The 26,632-nt window shown below is 45.6% G+C and overlaps 1 protein-coding gene across 2 annotated transcripts in view; it reads left to right on the forward strand.

The window, feature by feature from the left end:
* Positions 1 to 396: 396 nt before the first annotated feature.
* Positions 397 to 26,632, forward strand: part of VCL (vinculin) — a 244,333-nt gene continuing 218,097 nt past the window's right edge. For both annotated transcript variants that reach the window (XM_077250781.1, XM_077250783.1), the window contains exon 1: positions 397 to 821. In XM_077250781.1, the coding sequence (XP_077106896.1) occupies positions 654 to 821 (168 nt within the window). In that variant the 5' untranslated portion in view covers positions 397 to 653. The remainder of the gene's footprint in view (positions 822 to 26,632) is intronic.

The raw sequence follows: 26,632 nt of genomic DNA on the forward strand, positions 1-26,632 counted from the left end.
CTTTGTGTATTGACTATGGAGACGGCTGCTCCTAGTATGCACCTCTTCACCCTGGCGTGGATGTGCCGGTCAGTCTTCTGTTAGCCCTACATAACGCTGGTTGCTTCCTCTGTACAGGGCCATGCTCGCCCCAGCATATGCCCTGAGCCCAGCACATCTGGCACACTGCTCATCGGGTCATCACTCCGCCTTCTCCACTCTACATTCTTCTCCCTCCGCGATGACGTCATAGCCCCAGGAATCCCTCTCTGAGCGCAGGCTTTTCCATACAAGGAGACAGAGTAGTGACGTCACCGGCCAGAGCTTCAGGAGACGCGGTGCTCAAAGTGATGGATTACTGCAGCAACCTATCAATTTCCTGTAAGAAGGCGGGGGCGGAGCCGGGCGGTACGTGGGAGGGCGGGGTGCGGTGATGTCACCGGGCAGGCAGGAGTGGAGTTGGGAGAGCTGCCTGGAAGTGTCCGGAGAGTGAAGGTTCCCGGATCGGGGGAGAAGAGCTCTCCTTACAAGGGCGCCGACAACAGTCCTAGTGCCGGAAGTGCAGGCGTCACTGCGGGTGAGGGCAGTGTGCCCGAGGCGTGACAGCGGCTTCAGCGGACCGTAGGCAGCACTGCCGGCTTCCTTACTGACTGAGGGCTCTCACAGCTGCAGCCATGCCGGTCTTCCACACCAAAACCATAGAAAGTATCCTGGAGCCTGTGGCCCAGCAGATCTCCCACCTGGTCATCATGCACGAAGAAGGGGAGGTGGACGGGAAGGCCATCCCGGAGCTGACCGCACCTGTGGCCGCGGTGCAGTCTGCAGTCAGCAACCTGGTCCGGGTGAGTAGTGACAAGAGGACACAGGGCACATCATCAGGCATGGTGGCAGCTGGTCCTGGCAGATATGGGGCTCATCCCATGCGGCAGCCCTCTGACCCGCCTCCATGTGTGGGATCCCAGACTGCAGTGTGGAGGAATGTGACCCCAGTGTGCATTGTCCTATCTCCCCTCACACTGGCATGGCGGCTGTGACTGGGGTCGTCTCTTGCTGCCCAGCCCTATAAAGCTGGATGTGGGGTGGCAGAGGGCTGCCCCCCAATACCTAATGCACAATTGATGATCTGATTGTAGGGACTTTGTGCATGGGCTATGTCAGGGAAATGGTGACCTGCGCACCTGTCAGCCAATCGGCATTAGTGGTCCGAAGACGATCTGTAACCTGATTGGCTGCAGTGTGCAGTATTACCTGAGACACCGCCATGAGTTGGGGGCCTGTATAAGTGCTTGTTTCTCTGTATAGCAGATCTAGGGTCCAATCACTTTCCTGTTTCAGTCATCCATACCGCTAGATAATGTGACTGGTGTTGTGCATGACATCCTGTGGGGTAAACTGTCTATCAATCACTGTGCCAGTTACCGTATATGTGGTGGCATTGGGTGTTATTCATTTGTGTCCAGATCGTATTGCCCTGGGTGCTTTCTGAGCTACCAGCAGATGGTCTCCGGTTACCGTGTATATAGATGAGCTCCTGACATCCCTGCCTCCCGTTGGTGTATATAGATGAGCTCCTGACATCCCTGCCTCCCGTTGGTGTATATAGATGAGCTCCTGACATCCCTGCCTCCCGTTGGTGTATATAGATAAGCTCCTGACATCCCTGCCTCCCGTTGGTGTATATAGATGAGCTCCTGACATCCCTGCCTCCCGTTGGTGTATATAGATGAGCTCCTGACATCCCTGCCTCCCGCCGGTGTATATAGATGAGCTCCTGACATCTCTGCTTCCTGCTGGTGTATATAGATGAGCTCCTGACATCTCTGCTTCCTGCTGGTGTATATAGATGAGCTCCTGACATCCCTGCCTCCCGCCGGTGTATATAGATGAGCTCCTGACATCTCTGCTTCCTGCTGGTATATATAGATGAGCTCCTGACATCCCTGCCTCCCGCCGGTGTATATAGATGAGCTCCTGACATCTCTGCTTCCTGCTGGTGTATATAGATGAGCTCCTGACATCTCTGCTTCCCGCTGGTGTATATAGATGAGCTCCTGACATCTTCGCTTCCCGCTGGTGTATATAGATGAGCTCCTGACATCCCTGCTTCCCGCTGGTGTATATAGATGAGCTCCTGACATCCCTGCTTCCCGCTGGTGTATATAGATGAGCTCCTGACATCCCTGCTTCCCGCTGGTGTATATAGATGAGCTCCTGACATCTTCGCTTCCCGATGGTGTATGTAGATGAGCTCCTGACATCTTCGCTTCCCGATGGTGTATGTAGATGAGCTCCTGACATCTTCGCTTCCCAATGTTTACAAAGTGTCTCCATTCATGTAATGCGGAGAAATTGTCCCATATGCCAGTGCTTACTTTGAGCGCTCATACTAGTAAACCTTTCTTCACCAAGAGGAAATCCACAAGTGACTGACACGTGAAAATGATGCAGAAAAGTTTTCTTAAGGTTGGACTGATGAAACCTAACATTTCTGGTGGTCTTATAGGAGTGGTCAGCTCAGCTGTTGCCCCTCTTCTCCCCCAGGGATCTGTTACCGGCTCTTTTCCTTGTGTCCAGCAGCTGGAGAGGGGGAGACGGTGTCTGCCTCCAGAGAGAGGAAATGTTGGCTTGTTAAAATTCCGTGACAATCAGTCTGGATTAGCTTTGCAGGATCTGCTCTGGTGTTCATTGGGGGTATAGTGGATACCGACGCCGCACTCTGTGCAAGTTGTCATTTTTCTGTTCCTGTAGATTTTGGTTCTGGCCCATGGCATTTTGACATGGGTTCTATGTATATCTTGAGAGCCATGATGACTGTATGGATTGGTTACAACGTTCTCATGCCACTAGTGATGTTATCGCTGGCAGCTTGTAACAATGATTACTTTTTATTTTTCTCTGCTCTATGTAGAAACATGGTCTCTTGTCCTTGCTTTTTCTCATCCCCTCTTCACCTTCTGACCCAGCAGCTCCTCCTCCCCCTGCCATAGACTTTTTCAGTGACTCATGACTTGTGCAGAGAAAATTGACCTCCTGTTCGTACATAGAGCTTAGAAGGATTCAGCTAGTCCGTTTTTAACCCCTTAAGCCCCGAGGGTGGTTTGCACGTTAATGATCGGGCCAATTTTTACAATTCTGACCACTGTCCTTTTTTTTGGATGGGGGGGGGGGGGGGTGTTTGGGTGTTTTGCTGTTTGGGCATGTCAGGGGTTCTGAAAATGTGTGACATGTCATTCACAATCTATTCCAGACAAATTTACGCTTCAAATATCAAATAGTGTTCTTTCCCCTCTGAACCCTGCCATGTGCCCAAAAAGCAGTTTTTGACCACATATAGAGTACTATCGCGTTCAGTAGAAATAACACAACAAATTAGGTGTCTGTCTGTTTTCTCCTGTTATCATTGTGAAAATCGCAAATTTGGGGCTATTTAAACCCTTTACCCCCCAGGGTGGTTTGCATGTTAATGACCGGGCCAATTTGTACAATTCTGACCACTGTCCCTTTATGAGGTTATAACTCTGGAACGCTTCAACGGATCCCGGTGATTCTGACATTGTTTTCTCGAGACATATTGTACTTCCTGATAGTTGTAAAATTTCTTTGATATTACCTGCGTTTATTTGTGAAAAAAAAAAAGGAAATTTTGCGAAAATTGTAAAAATTTAGCAATTTTCCAACTTTGAATTTGTATGCCCTTAAATTACAGAGATATGTCACACAAAATACTTTAACCCCTTCCCGACCTGTGACACAGCGTATGCGTCATGAAAGTCGGTGCCAATCCGACCTGTGACGCATATGCTGTGTCACAGAATGATCGCGTCCCTGCAGATCGGGTGAAAGGGTTAACTCCTATTTCACCCGATCTGCAGGGAGAGGGGGAGTTGCACTTCAGCCCGGGGGGGGGGTGGCTTTGCCCCCACGTGGCTACGATCGCTCTGATTGGCTGTTGAAAGTGCAACAGCCAATCAGAGCAATTTGCAATATTTCACCTATGAAAATGGTGAAATATTGCAATCCAGCCATGGCCGATGCTGCAATAGCATCTGCCATGGCTGGAAATCATGTTCTGCCCCCCCCCCCCACCGCCCCTGATCTCCTCCCCAGTCCTCCGTTCTGTCCGATGCTCCCCCGTGCTCCTGTCCGCTCCCCCCTTCCTCCGATCCACCCCCCTATGCTCCGATCCACCCCCCCACCACCCCCTCATACTTACCGAGCCTCCTGAAGTCGGTCCGTCTTCTTCCTGGGCGCCGCCATCTTCCAAAATGGCGGGCGCATGCTCAGTGCGCCCGCCGAATCTGCCGGCCGGCAGATGCGTTCCATGTACATTTTGATCACTGTGGTAAACTTATCACAGTGATCAAAATAAAAAAATAGTAAATGACCCCCCCCCCCCTTTATCACCCCCATAGGTAGGGACAATAATAAAATAAAGAAAATATTTTTTTTTCCCACTAGGGTTAGAACTAGGGTTAGAGTTAGAACTAGGGTTAGGGGTAGGGGTAGGGTTAGGGTTAGAACTAACTAGGCTATGTGCACACTGTGCGGATTTGGCTGCGGATCCGCAGCGGATTGGCCGCTGCAGATTCATAGCAGTGTTCCATCAGGTTTACAGTACCATGTAAACCTATGGAAAACCAAATCCGCTGTGCCCATGGTGCGGAAAATACCGCGCGGAAATGCTGCGCTGTATTTTCCGCAGTATGTCAATTCTTTGTGCGGATTTCGCAGCGTTTTACAGCTGTTCCTCAATAGGAATCCACAGGTGAAATCCGCATAAAAAAACACTGGAAATCCGCGGTAAATCCGCAGGTAAAACGCAGTGCCTTTTACCTGCGGATTTTTAAAAAATGGTGCAGAAAAATCTCACACGAATCCGCAACGTGGGCACATAGCCTTAGGGTTAGGGTTGGAATTAGGGCTAGGGTTGGAAATAGGATTAAGAATAGGCTTGTGGTTGGGGTTATGGTTAGGGGTGTGTTGGGGTTAAAGTTGTGGTTGGGATTAGGGTTAGGGTTGTGGTTAGGGGTGTGTTGGGGTTGGGTTGTGATTAGGGTTATTGTTATGACCCCAATGGCAGAGGGTCTCAAAAGTATATACCAAGTCTGCAAACATAAAAAAACAGCTCATAGGGCAGTGGTAACTGGGCTAACCGTATATCTAATCCTAGCACCACAAATAGCAGCAGCCGGGGAACGTGCCTACGTTGGTTCTAGACGTCTCGCGCCAGCCGGAGAACTAACTAACCCTAGAAGGGAAAAGATAGACCTTTCTTGCCTCCAGAGAAAAGACCCCAAAAGTTGGATACAAGCCCCCCACAAATAATAATGGTGAGGTAAGGAGAAAAGACAAACGTAAGAATGAACTAGATATTTAGCAAAGAGAGGCCCACTGACTAATAGCAGAATATAGTAAGATGACTTATACGGTCAGCAAAAACCCTATCAAAATTTCCACGCTGGATATTCAAGAACCCCCGAACCGTCTAACGGCCCGGGGGGAGAATACCAGCCCCGTAGAGCTTCCAGCAAAATCAGGAATCACATTTAGTACAAGCTGGACAAAAAATAAGAGCCATACAAATAACCAAAAAACAAGGAAGCACGACTTAGCTTAATTTTGCGAGAACCAGGACAAGCAGACAGGAGCAAACAGAAAGGATCTGATTACAACGATGCCAGGCACTGGACTGAGAATCCAGGAAGCTTATATAGCAACACCCCTGGACTAACGACCCAGGTGGGTGCCAAACTGAGAAAGACAATCCCAGAGTCATATCACAAGTGACCACAAGAGGGAGCCAAAAAAGTCTAATTCACAACAGGTTATGGCTAGAGTTGGGATTAGGGTTAGGGGTGTGTTGGGGTTAGGGTTGGGATTAGGGTTAGGGGTGTGTTGGGGTTAGTGTTGAAGTTAGAATTGAGGGGTTTCCACTGTTTAGGCACATCAGGGGTCTCCAAACGCAACGTGGCGCCACCATTGATTCCAGCCAATCTTGCGTTCAAAAAGTCAAATGTGTGCCCAAACAGTGGTTTACCCCCACATATGGGGTACCAGCATACTTGGGACAATCTGGGCAACAATTATCTGGGTCCAATTTCTCCTGTTACCCTTGCGAAAATAAAACATTGCTTGCTAAAACATAATTTTAGAGGAATGAAAAATGATGTTTTATTTTCACGGCTCTGCGTTATAAACTTCTGTTAAGCACTTGGGGGTTCAAAGTGCTCACTATACATCTAGATAAGTTCCTTGGGGGGTCTAGTTTCCAAAATGGGGTCACTTGTTGGGGTTTCTACTGTTTAGGCACATCAGGGGCTCTGGAAATGGAATGTGACGCACGAAGACCACTCCATCAAAGCCTGCATTTCAAAACGTCACTACCTCTCTTCCGAGCCCCGACTTGTGCCCAAACAGTGGTTTACCCCCACATATGGGGTATCAGTGTACTCAGGACAAACTGGGCAACAACTATTGGAATCCAATTTCTCCTGTTACCCTTGTGAAAATAAAAAATTGCTTGCTAAAACATCATTTTTAAGGAAACAAAAATGATTTTTTATTTTCACGGCTCTGCGGTATAAACTTCTGTGAAGCACTTGGGGGTTCAAAGTGCTCACCACACATCTAGATTAGTTCCTTGGGAGGTCTGGTTTCCAAAATGGGGTCATTTGTGGGGGAGCTCCAATGTTTAGGCACACAGGGGCTCTCCAAACGCGACATGGTGTCCGCTAACGATTGGAGCTAATTTTCCATTCAAAAAGTCAAATGGCGCTCCTTCCCTTCCAAGCCTTGCCGTGTACCCAAACAGTGGTTTACCCCCACATATGAGGCATCGGCGTACTCAGGAGAAATTGCCCAACAAATTTTAGGATCTATTTTTATCCTGTTGCCCATGTGAAAATGAAAGAATTGAGGCTAAAAGAAATTTTGTGTGAAAAAAAAGTACTTTTTCATATTTGCGGATCAATTTGTGAAGCACCTGAGGGTTTAAAGTGCTCACTATGCCTCTAGATAAGTTCCTTGGGGGGTCTAGTTTCAGTGGTTTACCCCCACATATGAGGTATCAGCGTACTCAGGACAAATTGGACAACAACGTCCGTGGTCCAGTTTCTCCTTTTACCCTTGGGAAAATAAACAAATTGTTGCTAAAAGATCATTTTTGTGACTAAAAAGTTAAATGTTCATTTTTTACTTCCATGTTGCTTCTGCTGCTGTGAAACACCTGAAGGGTTAATAAACTTCTTGAATGTGGTTTTGAGCACTTTGAGGGGTGCAGTTTTTAGAATGGTGTCACTTTTGGGTATTTTCAGCCATATAGAACCCTCAAAATGACTTCAAATGTGAGGTGATCCCTAAAAAAAATGGTTTTGTAAATTTTGTTGTAAAAATGAGAAATCACTGGTCAAATTTTAACCCTTATAACTTCCTAGCAAAAAAAAAATTTGTTTCCAAAATTGTGCTGATGTAAAGTAGACATGTGGGAAATGTTATTTATTAACTATTTTGTGTCACATAACTCTCTGGTTTAACAGAATAAAAATTCAAAATGTGAAAATTGCGAAATTTTCAAAATTTTCGCCAAATTTCCGTTTTTTTTCACAAATAAACTCAGAAATTATCGACCTAAATTTACCACTAACATGAAGCCCAATATGTCACGAAAAAACAGTCTCAGAATCGCTAGGATCCGTTGAAGCGTTCCTGAGTTATTACCTCATAAAGGGACACTGGTCAGAATTGCAAAAAACGGCAAGGTCATTAAGGCCAAAATAGGCTGGGTCATGAAGGGGTTAATAAGTAACATTTCCCACATGTCTACTTTACATCAGCACAATTTTGAAAACAAAATTTTCTATTTGCCACAACAGCACCCACTAGAGAGAGGGGATCCGCCCCTAGGAACAGGAAACGTACACAGAGATAAAAGGGGCGGCCCCACCTCGCTCCTCAGTTGGTTTCCTGTTCCTAGATGGGAACCCACAGAGAAGACCCTATGGAGTATCTAAGAAGAGGAAAACCCACCTGGACTGCCACCTGTACGACTCTGCTGAGTGGCAGGGGCTCCAGAGCGGGTAGACAGAGTCGGGGGAAAGATCCTGCTGGCTCCCCCCTCATCTGCTGAGGCTGCTACGATGCCTGGAGGCTATCAACGGTCTCCCTGCTGGGACAGGCGTCCCGGAAGTGGTGGCTTGAAATTCTGGGGTTGCGAGGTCGGAGTACCATTTCCGGGGGAACCGCCATATTGGATTCCTCTGAGAGGTTCCATCCACCCTGGTGCTGTACTGGAGGCCTGGTTCAGGAGACACAGGTAAAAAAAAAAAAAAAAAAAGACACAGGAAGGGGTGTGTATTGTGCAGGTCCTGCACTATAAATTGCATCTCAGCAGAGGATAGTGTGCGCTATCATGTCATCCCAAGAGGAAGTTACTGAGCGCCATATGGAGGAGCTAATGTTACCCGGTGGTGATACCAGGAGAAAGAGTAGTGGACACTCGAAAGTGAGTGACTCCACTGACAAATCAGGGAAAAAGTCGTCCCATTCCACACCCCAGGCCGAGCAAACAACCCGAGAAAGGAGAGAGGAGCGGACGTGTTCCTCAGAAGCTCCTGTTAATTTCCCTGAAAAAGCTTACAAAAGCTTACTTAAAGTGGCCTTTTGGACTCCTGGAGCATTTATAACATGCCAGGAGCCAGCCAAGCTAAGAGGGGACCAGTTCCTACTAAGAACGTCCCGGTTTGGAGCCAGAGAGGGGCAAAGAGGAACGGAGGCCTTGTGACCCATGGAAGGACTCAGACCAGGTATGCAGAGACAAAGCCTGGCCCTCTCCGCACCCAACACAAGCTGAAGAAGCAGGAAGCACCGTCGCACAAAAAGTCCCTGATCGGCAGGGCACCCACCGCTGCCGCAGCTTCAGATCAGCCCCGCAGCGCTAAGGACAGAGACTGGGAGAAAGCGACGACTCAGCACGTCGGGAGCAGACCGGAAAGCAAGATGGTGCCTGCGCTGTCGCAGCTGAGGCACAGCGCTCCGGAGTTTGTGCCGAGGTTGCGAGCGGCTGCGGAGTCACAGCCACAAGACACAGCAGCGTCGGAGCCAGGCGACGTGCTGCTACGGCGGGACCGGCCCAGGGAGCTGCACGCCGGTAAGAATGCGGGAGCCAGCTGTGGAACCTACCCGGAGGCAGGAGATTGCAGGGGGGCGTCGGAGCCAGGTGACGTGCTGCTACGGCGGGACCGGCCCGGGGAGCTGCACGCCGGTAAGAATGCGGGAGCCAGCTGTGGAACCTACCCGGAGGCAGGAGATTGCAGGGGGGGCGTCGGAGCCAGGCGACGTGCTGCTACGGCGGGACCGGCCCGGGGAGCTGCACGCCGGTAAGAATGCGGGAGCCAGCTGTGGTACCTACCCAGAGGCAGGAGATTGCAGGGGGGCGTCGGAGCCAGGCGACGTGCTGCTACAGCGGGACCGGCTCGGGGAGCTGTACGCCGGTAAGAATGCGGGAGCCAGCTGTGGAACCTACCCGGAGGCAGGAGATTGCAGGGGGGCGTCGGAGCCAGGCGACGTGCTGCTACAGCGGGACCGGCTCGGGGAGCTGCACGCCGGTAAGAATGCGGGAGCCAGCTGTGGAACCTACCCGGAGGCAGGAGATTGCAGGGGGAAGGGTAACATGGCGGCGGCTGCTGATCATGCCACTGTGCAGGGGGATGGGGACGCTCCTGCACGCCGGAGAGGCTGTGGAGACCGGAGCAGGACACCCACACAGGCAAAGACCCAGCACATTAATAAACTAAAAACCCACTGTATACCCACACAGATGAGGTACAAAAAAGAAGGCTGTGCTGCCATCCAGCTCGCACACGATGCTGCTTCAACACCGTGACGATATGCAGCAGCCCCATACACTTCAAAAGAGGTGTGCCACCCCTAAATCCCCTAATAGGAGCCTGAAATTCACAGGGAACATACAGGGGGACAAGACCTACGGGGACACACCAGACAATAGACAATATGACGAAATCTCCGGAGACGACAACTATAATTATAAAGAGATGCAGCCAATTGCAGATACAGGGCCTCCTGCTGAGCCCTACGAAAAGCCTCAAACCCGGAAATGTGCCTCCCTGGTTTCACCTTACAGTACCCCAAAACTCACAGGGATGACCCATGAAATCCCTAACAGACAAATAAGCAAAGACTCATTTGCTGAAGGGTCATCGCCAGAACCCTGGAGCGATTGCGACCAGTCCCCTGACACTCCAGAGGGCGATTTGCTCACACATTTGAAGTCACAACAAAGTATGATGTTTGAAGAATTCAACCTGCTATTTAAAAGAGGCCTCAGAGAATTTTTGACAGAATTAACCCCTCATCTCACTTCTCCTGTCTCCAATAAAGACAACAACATCTCAGGAGTCCAAAAGGAACAGGAGGTTATAAACTATGACTCGGATAACTCCTCTGACTTATCAGAGGGGTCCGAAAATACCCTCTCAGAAGAATCTATCAAAACGACAGACAACTCTGATAGCGATAGCAGTGACTTTCATAATTTCACAGATTTTAACGTAACCTCTACCCAGAATTCCCTTCATGGGAGCCCTATGAAGTTTGAGACCCATGTGCCCACAAAACAAAGTCAAAAGAACCAGGATGAGAGACCCAAGATCTATTTTCCGATTACTTTAATAGATAACATTCCAGCTTCCGACGACTACCCATCTGAAAGCTTCATGATAGATATTCGCAGAGCTCTTTTAACATCAACAAATATTATGAAGAAGGGCAACAATCATATTAGCTATGAACCAATATATCCGTTTCCCAACAACCAAACACGGAAAGAGCGTCTGAATCATTTATTAAAAAGCTCTTTAAAGATTTAGCTCATTTTATTGTTGGTGACTCTAAATTTTGCCCTAATAGGGACATCGGTCACTACTACTTCAGGACCAAGGGAGGGTGGAACCTCTGGTCCAAAATTATCGTACTTCGCTTCCTACCCAGTCTGGCAATCCGCACATATTCTTGGACTCTCTGGAGGGGATCCAAAAAAAATCACCTTTTTCAGAGAATATCTGGCCAATTATGAGGACTTCAGAAGAAAAGACAACATTAAAATAAGAGGAATACCTGAATCAATTCAACCTACACAGCTAAAAAAGTATATTTCTAAAATGATCTCCCACCTGTTACCCAAAAGAGAAGGGGAAAATTTAATTGAGAAAGTCTTCAGAATTCAAAGGCCTCCATCTCTCCCTTCACATGTTGCCTGTGACGTCATTGTGTCCTTCTTCCCCACAGGGGTTAAAAATGACCTTCTTAGGTTGACAAGATACTCAAAAGCTCTCCCAGCTCCATACAGTAACCTATCTTTTTTTAAGGACTTGTCAAAAATAACCTTACAAAGATGCAAATCTTTTTTCCAAACCACTCTGGAACTCACCCACGCCGGAATCCGCTACCAGTGGACAAAGTCTTCCAACTTACGAGTGAATCTCGCCTCAAAGGAATGTGTCCTTTCAAGTCCGGAGGAAGGAATAACCCTCCTAAAAAGAATGCGATTATCGTTTAATACAACTCCACCTGACGCCATCCCTCTGACCACACCGAACGCATACCCTACTTGAAAAATTATACTGTCCACTTGCTTGTCTTACTGATTTTGAACCAGGACATTGCCCCACCAATGGTTTATGGGTCACACTGGTGACCCCGGGCCGGGCAGGTTTTCATCTCTAACTGAGTTCTACATAACACCATTTTGTATTTTAAATTGAGCACACTGTCTAAGCTTTTTCAATATTACTCTAATCTACATCATAAGCTAACGTATACATTTAAGAAAGCTATTTCAGGCTTTATCGTAAACATATGGTCCCTATATGTATGTAAACCTGCCTTTTTTTCCCCTATTTCCATAGGGGTCTTTCTTTTCCTGATCTCATATCCCTCCCCTTCCCCTCCTCCCCTTCCTTGTCTATCCTACCCAGTAAAAACCTCAATAAAAATAATTTGAAAAGAAAAAAACTGTCAGAGTTGTATAAATAACACCTTGCAGCAGGAGGGGTCTGTCAAGATGAATGAGATACGTCTAATGATTCGTGAAGAGTTTCAGTCCTTAGGTGGTGGTCCATCTGTGAATATGGAGAGGAAAAGTAGGAGAGCATCCTCACCTAGAGCTGACACGTCGGCAGAAAGTGGGGAGGTTGATTCAGACATCTCTCAGATTTCTTGTTCCTCAGAAGAAGAGGACTATGTCTGTTTTCCTACTGATGGTGTGAATAATTTGGTTAAGTCAGTAAGGAGTACGATGGGGTTATCAGAGTCAATGGAACCTCAGACGCCACAGGAGGTTATGTTTGCAGGTCTCTCTCAGCGAAAGGGTCATGTATTTCCGGTAAATCAGGCCATTAACCCCTTCATGCCGCTGCCCTTTTTCGTTTTTGTTTTCGTTTTTCGCTCCCCTCCTTCCCAGAGCCATATTTTTTTTTTATTTTTCCGTCAATATGGTCATGTGAGGGCTTGTTTTTTGCGGGACGAGTTGTACTTTTGAAAGTCATCATTGGTTTTACCATGTCTTGTACTAGAAAATGGGAAAAAAATTCCAAGTGTGGTGAAATTGCAAAAAAAGTGCAATCCCACACTTGTTTTTTTGTTTGACTTTTTTGCTAGGTTCACTAAATGAACTCGTAATGACCTGGAGAATCATAATATCAGGTCAGTTTTAGCAGAGACACCAAACATGTCTAGGTTATTTTTTATCTAAGTGGTGGAAAAAAAATTCAAAACTTTGTTAAAAAAAAAATAAAAAATAAAAATGCGCCATTTTCTGATACCCGTAGCATCTCCATTTTTAGTGATCTGGGGTTGGGGCTTGTTTTTTGCGTGCCGAGCTGACGTTTTTAGTGATACCACATTTGTGCAGATACGTTCTTTTGATCGCCCGTTATTGCATTTTAATGCAATGTTGCGGCGACCAAAAAAAGTAATTCTGGCGTTTCGAATTTTTTTCTTGCTACGCTGTTTAGCGATCAGGTTAATGCTTTTTTTTTTTTTTTATTGATCGGGCGATTCTGAACGCGGCGGTACCAAATATGTGTAGATTTGATTTTTTTTTTTTTTTTTTTGTTTTTATTTTGGATGGGGCGAAAGGGGGGTGATTTAAACTTTCATATTTTTTATATTTTCATATTTTTAAAAACATTTTTTAATTTTTTATTTTGCCATGCTTCAATAGCCTCCATGGGAGGCTAGAAGCTGGCACCACTCGATCGGCTCAGCTACATAGCAGCGATCATCAGATTGCTGCTATGTAGCTGAATTGCAGGTGTGCTATGAGCGCCGACCACAGGGGGGCGCTCACAGCAGGCCGGTATTAGTAACTATAGAGGTCTCAAGACCTCTATGGTTACCATCCTGATGCATCGCCGACCCCCGATCATGTGACGGGGGTCGGCGATGCGCTCATTTCCGGCCGCGCGGCCGGAAGCGGTAGTTAAATGCATTTAACAGGTTAATAGCGGCGGGTGAATCGCGATTTTACCCGCCGCTATTGCGCGCACATGTCAGCTGTACAAAACAGCTGACATGTCGCGACTTTGATGTGGGCTCAGCGCCGGAGCCCACATCAAAGGGGGAGACACGACATGCACAGTAATAGTACGGCGCATGTCGTGAAGGGGTTACAGACCTTGTCAAAAAGGAATGGAGTAAAGGACAAAAGGGGTTTGTGCCAGTATTTTGTAAGCTGCGTTACCTCTTTGACGATGAGGATTTGGCCACCTGGGCTAAAGTGCCTAAAGTTGATGCAGCTGTAGCATCCACCTCTCGCCGTTCCTCTTTACCTGTAGAGGATGCGAGTTCTCTGTCTGATCCTCTGGACAGGAAATCGGATGCACTTCTTAAAAAATCATGGGAAGCTTGTGTCACTGCATTTAAACCGGCAATCTCAGCCACGTGCACTAGCAGGTCTATGCTGGTTTGGCTGGAGCAGCTGGATCAAAACATCAAGAGTGGCGTATCCAGGGAAAAATTGTGTGCCTCTATTCCTTAGATTAAGGGTGCTGCGGCCTTTATATCCAATGCCTCAATAGACTCGCTCGCTGTTCTGGATGATATACTCACTAAGGCGGGTGAGAGGGAGAAGGGGTTCCCTAATCCCTTTATTCCTTCTTACAGAAGGGCATTCAGGAAGCCACCATTTGGCAAGAAAAGAGTCTTTAAGGACCGCTGGAGTAACAAGGAGTTCAGGCAAAAGGGAAATTTGTTCAATAAACGCCCCTTCAAACCAGCGGATAAATTCCGTTAATCCTATTCTACCGGTGGGAGGTAGATTGCTAAAATGTATTAAACAATGGAAGGAGATAACTGTTAATCCATGGGCCATAAATTTGATATCTTCAGGCCTATCCTTAAGGTACCTTCACACGAAGCGACGCTGCAGCGATAGCGACAACGATGCCGATCGCTGCAGCGTCGCTGTTTGATCGCTGGAGAGCTGTCACACAGACCGCTCTCCAGCAACCAACGATGCCGAGGTCCCCGGGTAACCAGGGTAAACATCGGGTTGCTAAGCGCAGGGCCGCGCTTAGTAACCCGATGTTTACCCTGGTTACCAGCGTAAAAGTAAAAAAAACAAACAGTACATACTCACCTGCGCTTCCCCCAGCGTCTGCTTCCTGACACTGACTGAGCTCCGGCCCTAACAGCACAGCGGTGACGTCACCGCTGTGCTTTCACTTTCACTTTAGGGCCGGCGCTCAGTAAGTGTCAGGAAGCAGACGCTGGGGGACGCGCAGGTGAGCATGTACTGTTTGTTTTTTTTACTTTTACGCTGGTAACCAGGGTAAACATCGGGTTACTAAGCGCGGCCCTGCGCTTGGTAACCCGATGTTTACCCTGGTTACCAGTGTAAAACATCGCTGGTATCGTTGCTTTTGCTTTCAAACACAACGATACACAGCGATCGGACGACCAAATAAAGTTCTGGACTTTATTCAGCGACATCACAGCAGGATCCTGATCGCTGCTGCGTGTCAAACGAAACGATATCGCTAGCCAGGACGCTGCAACGTCACGGATCGCTAGCGATGTCGTTTCGTGTGAAGGTACCTTTAGACTTTATCCGAACACCTCCAGGTTCTTTTCTTCTAACTACCTTAAAATCCAGGCCACAGCAAGAAGCACTTGAAATTGAGATTAAATCCCTCTTAACCAAACAGGTCTTAATAGACGTCCCGTCATCTCAAATAGGGAGAGGATTTTACTCTCCCTTGTTTCTGATTACTAAGCCTGATGGGTCCTTCAGAACTATAATTAATTTGAGAAAACTGAACACCTTCTTAAAACCCAAAACATTTAAAATGGAATCCATCTGTTCAGCTATAAAAAATGTATTTCCAAACTGTTACATGGTAGTATTGGATCTTAAGGATGCTTATTATCATCTTCCCATACACCAGCAGTTTCTTCGGGTAGCAGTTTTTATAGATGGTCATGTTCGTCATCTACAATACAGAGCAATGCCCTTTGGCTTATCTATGGCTTCGAGGGTTTTTACAAAATTATTAGAAGTAATGTCCTTTCTACAGTTAAAAGACACACTGGTCATTCCGTATCTAGATGACCTGCTGATTGTAGGTAAGACCCCCGTGCAGTGTGAGCAAAGGTTGGATGAAGTGGTGTTTTCTTTGCAAACACTTGGCTGGATTGTCAATTGGGAAAAATCCAGACTCCAACCTGTAACATGTCAAATTCCTTGGGCTCCTTCTAGATTCAGTCGACCAGATATGTTGGCTTCCGGAGGATAAGAAGGCCTCCATAATTGATAAAGTGGACTTGGCGATCAAAAAACGCAGTATGTCATTAAGAAGTGCCATGTCCTTGCTAGGTTCACTGACTTCATGAATTCCTGAGGTTCAGTGGGCACAATTTCATACGAGACAACTTCAGAAATTTGTGTTAGAGGAGGACATTGATAAAAGTGGACATTTGAATCAGACAGTTGTGTTAACTTTAGAGGTGGTACACTCCCTTAAATGGTGGTTGGATTGGGAAAATCTTTCGAGAGGCGTTCTATGGGTGATAACTCCTTCAAACAGTGACCACAGATGCTAGTCTTGAAGGCTGGGGGGCACATTTTCAGGATCAGGTGGTTCAGGGTCTTTGGTCCAGATCAGAATCTAATAATTCCTCTATTGTTAAAGAATTAAGAGCTATATATTATTCCCTACTCCACTTTCTTCCTCAGCTGCGAGGCTCTCACACAAGGGTACTCTCCGACAACACCACTGCGGTAGCCTATCTAAACCATCAAGGAGGTACACGGTCGGACACTCTCATGGAGGTTACATCGATCAGACACCATGAAATTAGCCGAAAGTCATCTGTTATCCTTGTCAGCGGTACACATCAGAGGCATAGACAATTTTCGTGCCGATTTCCTCAGCCGTCACACCCTTCATCAAGGCGAATGGATGCTCAACAGGAGGATTTTCAGGTTAATAACAGGCCGATGGGGTGTACCTCAAATAGACTTGTTTTCAACAAGATCCAACTGTCAGGTCAAAGCTTTTGCCTCTCTATGCAGACAGGACAATCCAGGACATTCAGCCTGGCTTATGCTTTTCCCCCATGGAATCTATTGCCCATAGTTATAAGGAAAATAAGGGAGGAAGGGGCAAGAGTTCTGTTGATAGCCCCATTCTGGCCCAAGAGGCCATGGTTTTCATGGCTCAGGGCAATGTCAATTACAGACCCTTGGATTTTACCTCAGACCAAGGACCTGCTATCTCAGGGACCATTCCTCCATCCTCAGGTAAAGGGCATGAACTTGACTGTCTGGAATTTGAGAGGCAGTTACTAAATCTTAGAGGATTTTCTAGAGGGTTAATAGATACCGTCATGCAGAGTAGAAAACCTTCTACTACCTGAATTTGTTAGAATCTGGAAAAAATTTCTGGAATTCCATACCGCACAACTCTCTTCTGAGGTTCCTATTCTCAATACTAGAGTTTCTACAGAAAGGTCGGGAGTTAGGACTCTCTGTAAGCACTCTAAAGGTTAAAATTTCAGCTCTAGGAGCTCTCTTTAATTATGATGTTGCAGGCAATAGGTGGATATCCCGTTTTGTATCGGCATGTGAGCGGTCAAAACCAATCAGTATACCGCAGGTCCCTCAGTGGGATCAAACTCTAGTCCTAGATGCACTAACACAGAGCCCCTTTGAGCCTCTTCATACAGCCTCATTGAAAAATGTTTCATTAACCCCTTAATCCCATATGACGTACTATCCCGTCGGGGTGGGCCTTAATTCCCACCGACGGGATAGTACGTCATAGCCGATTGGCCGCGCTCACGGGGGGAGCGCGGCCGATCGCGGCCGGGTGTCAGCTGCCTATCGCAGCTGACATCCGGCACTATGTGCCAGGAGCGGTCACGGACCGGCCCCGACACATTAACCCCCGGCACACCGCGATCAAACATGATCGCGGTGTACCGGCGGTACAGGGAAGTATCGCGCATTGAGGGGGCTCCCTGCGTGCTTCCCTGAGACGATCGGTACAAGGCGATGTACTCACCTTGTACCGAGCGTCTTCTCCATGCAGGCCCCGGATCCAAAATGGCCGCGGGGCTGCATCCGGGTCCTGCAGGGAGTACTTCCGAGTCGGAGCAGGCTGCAGAGCAGCCTGCTCCGATGAAAGCATGATCGCCGATCTGATAGCGTGCTATGCAAACTATCAGATCGGCGATCTGTGATGTCCCCCCCTGGGACAAAGTAAAAAAGTTAAAACAAAAAATTTTCACATGTGTAAAAAAAAATAAAAATAAAAATAAAAAAAAAAATTCCTAAATAAAGAAGAAGAAAAAAAATATTCCCATTAAATACATTTCTTTATCTAAAAAAAATAATAATAAAAGTACACATATTTAGTATCGCCGCGTCCGTAACGACCCAACCTATAAAACTGTCCCACTAGTTAACCCCTTCAGTGAACACCGTAAGAAAAAAAAAAAAAAAACGAGCCAAAAAAAACGCTTTATTATCATACCGCCGAACAAAAAGTGGAATAACACGCGATCAAAAAGACGGATATATATAACCATGGTACCGCTGAAAACGTCATCTTGTCCCGCAAAAAACGAGCCACCATAAAGCATCATAACCAAAAAGATAAAAGTTATAGTCCTCAGAATAAAGCGATGCCAAAATAATTATTTTTTCTATAAAATAGCTTTTATCGTATAAAAGCGCCAAAACATAAAAAAATGATATAAATGAGATATCGCTGTAATCGTACTGACCCGATGAATAAAACTGCTTTATCAATTTTACCAAACGTGGAACGGTATAAACGCCTCCCCCAAAAGAAATTCATGAATAGCTGGTTTTTGGTCATTCTGCCTCACAAAAATCGGAATAAAAAGCGATCAAAAACTGTCACATGTCCGAAAATGTTACCAATAAAAACGTCAACTCGTCCCGCAAAAAACAAGACCTCACATGAATAAAAAGAAATGGATCCGCGCTGCAGTGATATTAAAATGACCAAGGACGTGGATGAGTGTATATAGAAATGCCTAAGAGATATTACGCTGTATAAATGCACCGTGTGTCAGCGGGAGGTCCCCTACCACAGCCCATAAACCACCATAAGCCAACCTAGATTGATATAAAATTTTATATCAATCTAGGTTGGCTTATGGTGGTTTATGGGCTGTGGTAGGGGACCTCCCGCTGACACACGGTGCATTTATACAGCGTAATATCTCTTAGGCATTTCTATATACACTCATCCACGTCCTTGGTCATTTTAATATCACTGCAGCGCGGATCCATTTCTTTTTATTTGTTTGCATTCCCCTTTGACAGTACCAGCTCCTTCTGTCTTGGTTCCTGCAGCTCAGTGATTTCAGTCAGGTAGCGCTGGTGTATTTTCTTATATCACAAGACCTCACATGAGTCTGTGGACCAAAATACGGAAAAATTATAGGTCTCAAAATGTGGAGACGCAAAAACTTTTTTGCTATAAAAAGCGTCTTTTAGTGTGTGACAGCTGACAATCATAAAAATCCGATATAAAAAACGCTATAAAAGTAAATCAAACCCCCTTCATCACCCCCTTAGATAGAGAAAAATAATAAAAATAAAAAAATGTATTTATTTCCATTTTACTATTAGGGCTAGGGTTAGGGTTAGGGCTAGGGTTATGGCTAGGGTTAGGGTTGGAGCGGGCGTCCCATCTCAATTCCAGGTGTCACTTGTGGGGGGTTTCAATGTTTAGGCACATCAGGGGCTCTCCAAATGCAACATGGCGTCCCATCTCAATTCCAGTCAATTTTGCATTGAAAAGTCAAATGGCGCTCCTTTCCTTCCGAGCTCTGCCATGCGCCCAAACAGTGGTTTACCCCCACATATGGGGTATCAGCGTACTCAGGACAAATTGTACAACAAATTTTGTGGTCCATTTTCTCCTGTTACCCTTGGTAAAATAAAACAAATTGGAGCTGAAATACATTTTGTGTGAAAAAAAGTTAAATGTTCATTTTTTTTTAAACATTCCAAAAATTCCTGTGAAACACCTGAAGGGTTAATAAACTTCTTGAAAGTGGTTTTGAGCACCTTGAGGGGTGCAGTTTTTAGAATGGTGTCACACTTGGGTATTTTCTTTCATATAGACCCCTCAAAATGACTTCAAATGAGATAAGGTCCCTAAAAAAAAAAAAAAAAAAAAAAAGTGTTGTAAAAATGAGAAATTTCTGGTCAACTTTTAACCCCCTAACAAAAAAAAATTTGGTTCCAAAATTGTGCTGATGTAAAGTAGACATGTGGGAAATGTTAATTATTAAGTATTTTGCGTGACATATGTCTGTGATTTAAGGGCATAAAAATTCAAAGTTGGAAAATTGTGAAATTTTCAAAATTTTCGCCAAATTTCCATTTTTTTCACAAATAAACGCAAGTTATATCGAATAAATTTTACCAACAACATGAAGTAGAATATCTCACGAGAAAACAGTGTCAGAATCGCCAAAATCCGTTGAAGCGTTCCAGAGTTATAACCTCATAAAGAGACAGTGGTCAGAATTGTAAAAATTGGCCCGGTCATTAACGTGCAAACCACCCTCGGGGCTTAAGGGGTTAAAGACGGTATTATAGGTAGCATTAGTATCTGCTAGGAGAGTGAGCGAACTCCAGGCCTTATCAATAGATCCTCCATTTCTATCTGTGACATCTGACAGAATAATTTTGAAAACTGACCTGTCTTATCTTCCTAAAGTAGCCACTAGTTTTCATAGATCCCAGGAGATCTTTCTACCTACTTTTTATAGAGACCACTCAACTCCAGAAGAAGTGAGACTTCATACCCTAGATGTTAAAAGGACTGTTTTGACTTATCTAGAGAGGACTAGGGACTGGAGGAAGAGTAGGGCTCTCTTTGTGTCTTTCCAGGGTAAAAACAAGGGATCCAGAGTCACAAAGAATACGTTATCACGCTGGATCAGAGATGCCATACTCTTGACATATAAAGCTAAAGGAAGAGATCCACCACTGCATGTAGGAGCACACTCTACAAGAGCCTTGTCGACTTCCTGGGCAGAGAAGGCGAACGTGCCAATAGACCTTATATGTAAGGCCGCAACCTGGTCTTCGCCTAATACCTTCTATAAGCACTATAGATTAGACCTATCTTCCGCCTCTGATCTAACTTTTGGGATATCGGTCCTTGACTCCGTAAACCCACCCACCCAATCTATAGTCTCTGTAAATCTCTCTAGTGGGTGTTGTCGTGGCGAATAGAAAATACCGGATTACTTACCGGTAATGCTCTTTTATAGAGCCCACGACAGCACCCATTCACATTCCCCCCCCTTTTTTTTTATAGTAGCACATGGTGCCGTTGTGGTGAGGTGTAAATAATAGAACAATATTGTATAAGCTGGTAAATATGTACATATTCCTGAGCCTAATAACTAAAACCTGGCAGTGGTTCCTCCTATCCTCTGTAATACAACTGAAGAGCAAGGGGGGGCCGCCCCTTTTATCTCTCTGTAGGTTTCCTGTTCCTAGGGGCGGATCCCCTCTCTAGTGGGTGCTGTCGTGGGCTCTATAAAAGAGCATCACCGGTAAGTAATCCGGTATTTTTTTGTTAGGGAGCTATAAGGGTTAAAATTTGACCAGCAATTTCCCATTTTTACAATACCATTTTTTTTTTTAGGGACCACATCACATTTGAAGTCATTTTGAGGGGTCTATATGACAGAAAATAACCAAGTGTGACACCATTCTAAAAACTGCACCCCTCAAGGTGCTCGAAACCACATTCAAGAAGTTCTTTAACCCTTCAGGTGTTTCACAGGAATTTTCACAGGAATTTTTGGAATGTTTAACCCCTTCCTGACATCTGACGTACTATCCCGTCGAGGTGGGGTGGGCCCGTATGACCACCGACGGGATAGTACGTCATACGCGATCGGCTGCGCTCACGGGGGGAGCGCGGCCGGGTGTCAGCTGCATATCGCAGCTGACATCCGGCACTATGTGCCAGGAGCGGTCACGGACCGCCCCCGGCACATTAACCCCTGGCACACCGCGATCAAACATGATCGCGGTGTACCGGCGGTATAGGGAAGCATCGCGCAGGGAGGGGGCTCCCTGCGGGCTTCCCTGAGACCCCCGGAGCAACGCGATGTGATCGCGTTGCTCCGAGGGTCTCCTACCTCCCTCCTCGCCGCAGGTCCCGGATCCAAGATGGCCGCGGCATCCGGGTCCTGCAGGGAGGGAGGTGGCTTACTGAGTGCCTGCTCAGAGCAGACACTTGGTAAGCCTGCAGCCCTGCACAGCAGATCGCAGATCTGGCAGAGTGCTGTGCACACTGCCAGATCAATGATCTGTGATGTCCCCCCCCTGGGACAAAGTAAAAAAGTTAAAAAAAAAATACCCACATGTGTAAAAAAATAAATAAAAAAAATATCCTAAATAAATAAAAAAATAAATAAATATTATTCCCATAAATACATTTCTTTTGCTAAATAAAATAAAAAAAACAATAAAAGTACACATATTTAGTATCGCCGCGTCCGTAACGACCCAACCTATAAAACTGCCCCACTAGTTAACCCCTTCAGTAAACACCGTAAGAAAAAAAAAAAAAAAAAAAGAGGCAAAAAACAACGCTTTATTATCATACCGCCGAACAAAAAGTGGAATAACACGCGATCAAAAAGACTGATATAAATAACCATGGTACCGCTGAAAACGTCATCTTGTCCCGCAAAAAACGAGCCGCCATACAGCATCATCAGCAAAAAAATAAAAAAGTTATAGTCCTGAGAATAAAGCGATACCAAAATAATTATTTTTTCTATAAAATAGTTTTTATCGTATAAAAGCGCCAAAACATAAAAAAATGATATAAATGAGATCGCTGTAATCGTACTGACCCGACGAATAAAACTGCTTTATCAATTTTACCAAACGCGGAACGGTATAAACGCCTCCCCCAAAAGAAATTCATGAATAGCTGGTTTTTGATCACTCTGCCTCACAAAAATCGGAATAAAAAGCGATCAAAAAATGTCACGTGTCCGAAAATGTGACCAATAAAAACGTCAACTCGTCCCACAAAAAACAAGATCTTACATGACTCTGTGGACTCAAATATGGAAAAATTACAGCTCTCAAAATGTGGTAACGCAAAAAATATTTTTTGCAATGAAAAGCGTCTTTCAGTGTGTGACGGCTGCCTATCATAAAAATCCGCTAAAAAACCCTCTATAAAAGTAAATCAAACCCCCCTTCATCACCCCCTTAGTTAGGGAAAAATTAAAAAATTAAAAAATGTATTTATTTCAATTTTCCCATTAGGATTAGGGTTAGGGCTAGAGTTAGGACTAGAGTTAGGGCTAGGGTTAGAGCTAGGGTTAGGGTTAGGGCTAGGGTTAGGGCTAGGGTTGGGGCTAGGGTTGGGGCTAGGGTTGGGGCTAGGGTTGGGGCTAGGGTTGGGGCTAGGGTTGGGGCTAGGGTTGGGGCTAGGGTTGGGGCTAGGGTTGGGGCTAGGGTTGGGGCTAGGGTTGGGGCTAGGGTTGGGGCTAGGGTTGGGGCTAGGGTTGGGGCTAGGGTTGGGGCTAGGGTTGGGGCTAGGGTTGGGGCTAGGGTTAGGGCTAGGGTTAGGGCTAGGGTTAGGGCTAGGGTTAGGGCTAGGGTTAGGGCTAGGGTTAGGGCTAGGGTTAGGGCTAGGGTTAGGGCTAGGGCTAGTGTTACGGCTAGTGATAGGGCTAGGTTTATTGCTCGGGTTAGGGCTAGGGTTAGGGCTAGGGTTGGGGCTAGGGTTGGGGCTACAGTTAGGGTTGGGGCTAAAGATAGGGTTGGGGCTAAAGATAGGGTTAGGGTTTGGATTACATTTACGGTTGGGAATAGGGTTGGGTGTGTCTGGGTTAGAGGAGTGGTTAGGGTTACTGTTGGGATTAGGGTAAGGGGTGTGTTTGGATTAGGGTTTCAGTTATAATTGGGGGGTTTCCACTGTTTAGGCACATCAGGGGCTCTCCAAACGGGACATGGCATCCGATCTGAATTCCAGCCAATTCTGCGTTGAAAAAGGAAAACAGTGCTCCTTCCCTTCAGAGCTCTCCCGTGTGCCCAAACAGGGGTTTACCCCAACATATGGGGTATCAGCGTACTCAGGACAAATTGGACATCATCTTTTGGGGTCCAAGTTCTCCTGCTACCCTTGGGAAAATACAAAACTGGGGGCCAAAAAATAAGTTTTGTGGGAAAAAAAAAGATTTTTTTATTTTCACGGCTCTGCGTTGTAAACTGTAGTGAAACACTTGGGGGTTCAAAGTTCTCACAACACATCTAGATAAGTTCCTTGGGGGGTCTAGTTTCCGATATGGGGTCACTTGTGGGGGGTTTGTACTGTTTGGGTACATCAGGGGCTCTGCAAATGCAACGTGACGCCTGCAGACCAATCCATTTAAGTCTGCATTCCAAATGGCGCTCCTTCCCTTCCGAGCTCTGTCATGCGCCCAAACAGTGGTTCCCCCCCACATATGGGGTATCAGCGTACTCAGGACAAATTGGACAACAACTTTTGGGGTCCCATTTATCCTGATACCCTTGTGAAAATACAAAACTGGGGGCTAAAAATCATTTTTGTGGAAAAAAATAGTTTTATTTTCACGGCTCTGCGTTATAAACTGTAGTGAAACACTTGGGGGTTCAAAGTTCTCACAACACATCTAGATAAGTTCCTTAGGGGGTCTACTTTCCAAAATGGTGTCACTTGTGGGGGTTTTTAATGTTTAGGCACATCAGGGGCTCTCCAAACGCAACATGGTATCCCATCTTAATTCCAGTCAATTTTGCATTGAAAAGTAAAATAGCGCTCCTTCCCTTCCGAGCTCTGCTATGCGCCCAAACAGTGGTTTACCCCTACATATGGGGTATCGTCGTACTCAGGACAAATTGCACAACAACTTTTGTGGTCTAGTTTCTTCTCTTACCCTTGGGGAAATAAAAAAATGGGGGCGAAAAGATCATTTTTGTGAAAAAATATGATTTTTTTATTTTTACGGCTCTGCATTATAAACTTCTGTGAAGCACTTGTTGGGTCAAAGTGCTCAACACACATCTAGATAAGTTCCTTAAGGGGTCTACTTTCCAAAATGGTGTCACTTGTACAGGTTTTCAATGTTTAGGCACATCAGGGGCTCTCCAAACGCAACATGGCGTCCCATCTCAATTCCAGTCAATTTTGCATTGAAAAGTCAAATGGCGCTCCTTCCCTTCCGAGCTCTGCCCTGCGCCCAAACAATGGTTTACATCCACATATGGGGTATCAGCGTACTCAGGACAAATTGTACAACAAATTTTGGGGTCTAGTTTCTCCTGTTACCCTTGGTAAAATAAAACAAATTGGAGCTGAAATAAATTTTGTGTGGAAAAAAAGTTAAATGTTCATTTTTATTTAAACATTCCAAAAATTCCTGTGAAACACCTGAAGGGTTAATAAACTTTTTGAAAGTGGTTTTGAGTACCTTGAGGGGTGCAGTTTTTAGAATGGTGTCACACTTGGGTATTTTCTATCATATAGACCCGTCAAAATGACTTCAAATGAGATGTGGTCCCTAAAAAAAAATGGTGTTGTAAAAATGAGAAATTGCTGGTCAACTTTTAACCCTTATAACTCCGTCACAAAAAAAAATGTTGGTTCCAAAATTGTGCTGATGTAAAGTAGACATGTGGGAAATGTTAATTATTAAGTATTTTGCGTGACATATGTCTGTGATTTAAGGGCATAAAAATTCAAAGTTGGAAAATTGTGAAATTTCAAAATTTTCGCCAATTATTCGTTTTTTTCACAAATAAACGCAAGATTTAGCGAAGAAATTTTACCACTATCATGAAGTACAATATGTCACGAGAAAACACTGTCTGAATCGCCAAGATCCGTTGAAGCGTTCCAGAGTTATAACCTCATAAAGGGACAGTGGTCAGAATTGTAAAAATTGGCCCAGTCATTAACGTGCAAACCACCCTTGGGGGTGAAGGGGTTAAATAAAAATGAACATTTAAATTTTTTTCACAAAAAATTTACTTCAGCTCCAATTTGTTTTATTTTACAAAGGGTAACAGGAGAAAATGGACCCCAAAAGTTGTACAATTTGTCCGGAGTACCCCGATACCCCATATGTGGGGGTAAACCACTGTTTGGGCGCATGGCAGAGCTCGGAAGGGAAGGAGCGCCATTTGACTTTTCAATGCTAAATCGGCTGGAATTGAGATGGGACGCCATGTTGCTTTTGGAGAGCCACTAATGTGTCTAAACATTGAAACCCCCCACAAGTGACACCATTTTGGAAAGTAGACTCCCTAAGGAACGTATCTAGATGTGTGGTGAGCACTTTGACCCACCAAGTGCTTCACAGAAGTTTATAATGTAGAGCCGTAAAGATAAAAAAAAATAATATTTTATCACAAAAACGAACTTTTCGCCCCCAATTTTTTATTTTCCCAAGGGTTCCAGAAGAAATTGTACCTCAAAAGTTGTTGTACAATTTGTCCCGAGTACGCGGATACCCCATATGTGGGGGTAAACCACTGTTTGGGTGCATGGCAGAGCTCGGAAGGGAAGGAGCGCCATTTGACTTTTCAATACAAAATTGGCTTTAATTAAGATGGGACGCCATGCTGCATTTGGAGAGCCCCTGATGTGCCTAAACATTGAAACCCCCCACAAGTGACACCATTTTGGAAAGTAGACCCCCTAAGGATCTTATCTAGATGTGTTGTGAGAGCTTTGAACCCCCAAGCGTTTCACTACAGTTTATGACGCAGAGCCGTGAAAATACATATTGTTTCCACACAAATTATTTTTTAGCCCCCAGTTTTGTATTTTCCCAAGGGTACCAGGAGAAATTGGACCCCAAACTTTGTTGTGCAATTTGTCCTGAGTACGCCGATACCCCATATGTGGGGGGTATCCACCGTTTGGGTGCATGGCAGAGTTCGGAAGGGAAGGAGCGCCATTTGGAATGCAGACTTTAATGGAATGGTCTGCAGGCGTCACATTGTGTTTGCAGTGTCCCTAATGTACCTAAACAGTAGAAATCCCCCACAAGTGACCCCATATTGGAACCTAGACCCCCAAGG

This window comes from Ranitomeya variabilis, chromosome 4, assembly GCF_051348905.1.
Source record: "Ranitomeya variabilis isolate aRanVar5 chromosome 4, aRanVar5.hap1, whole genome shotgun sequence".
Taxonomy (NCBI): domain Eukaryota; kingdom Metazoa; phylum Chordata; class Amphibia; order Anura; family Dendrobatidae; genus Ranitomeya; species Ranitomeya variabilis.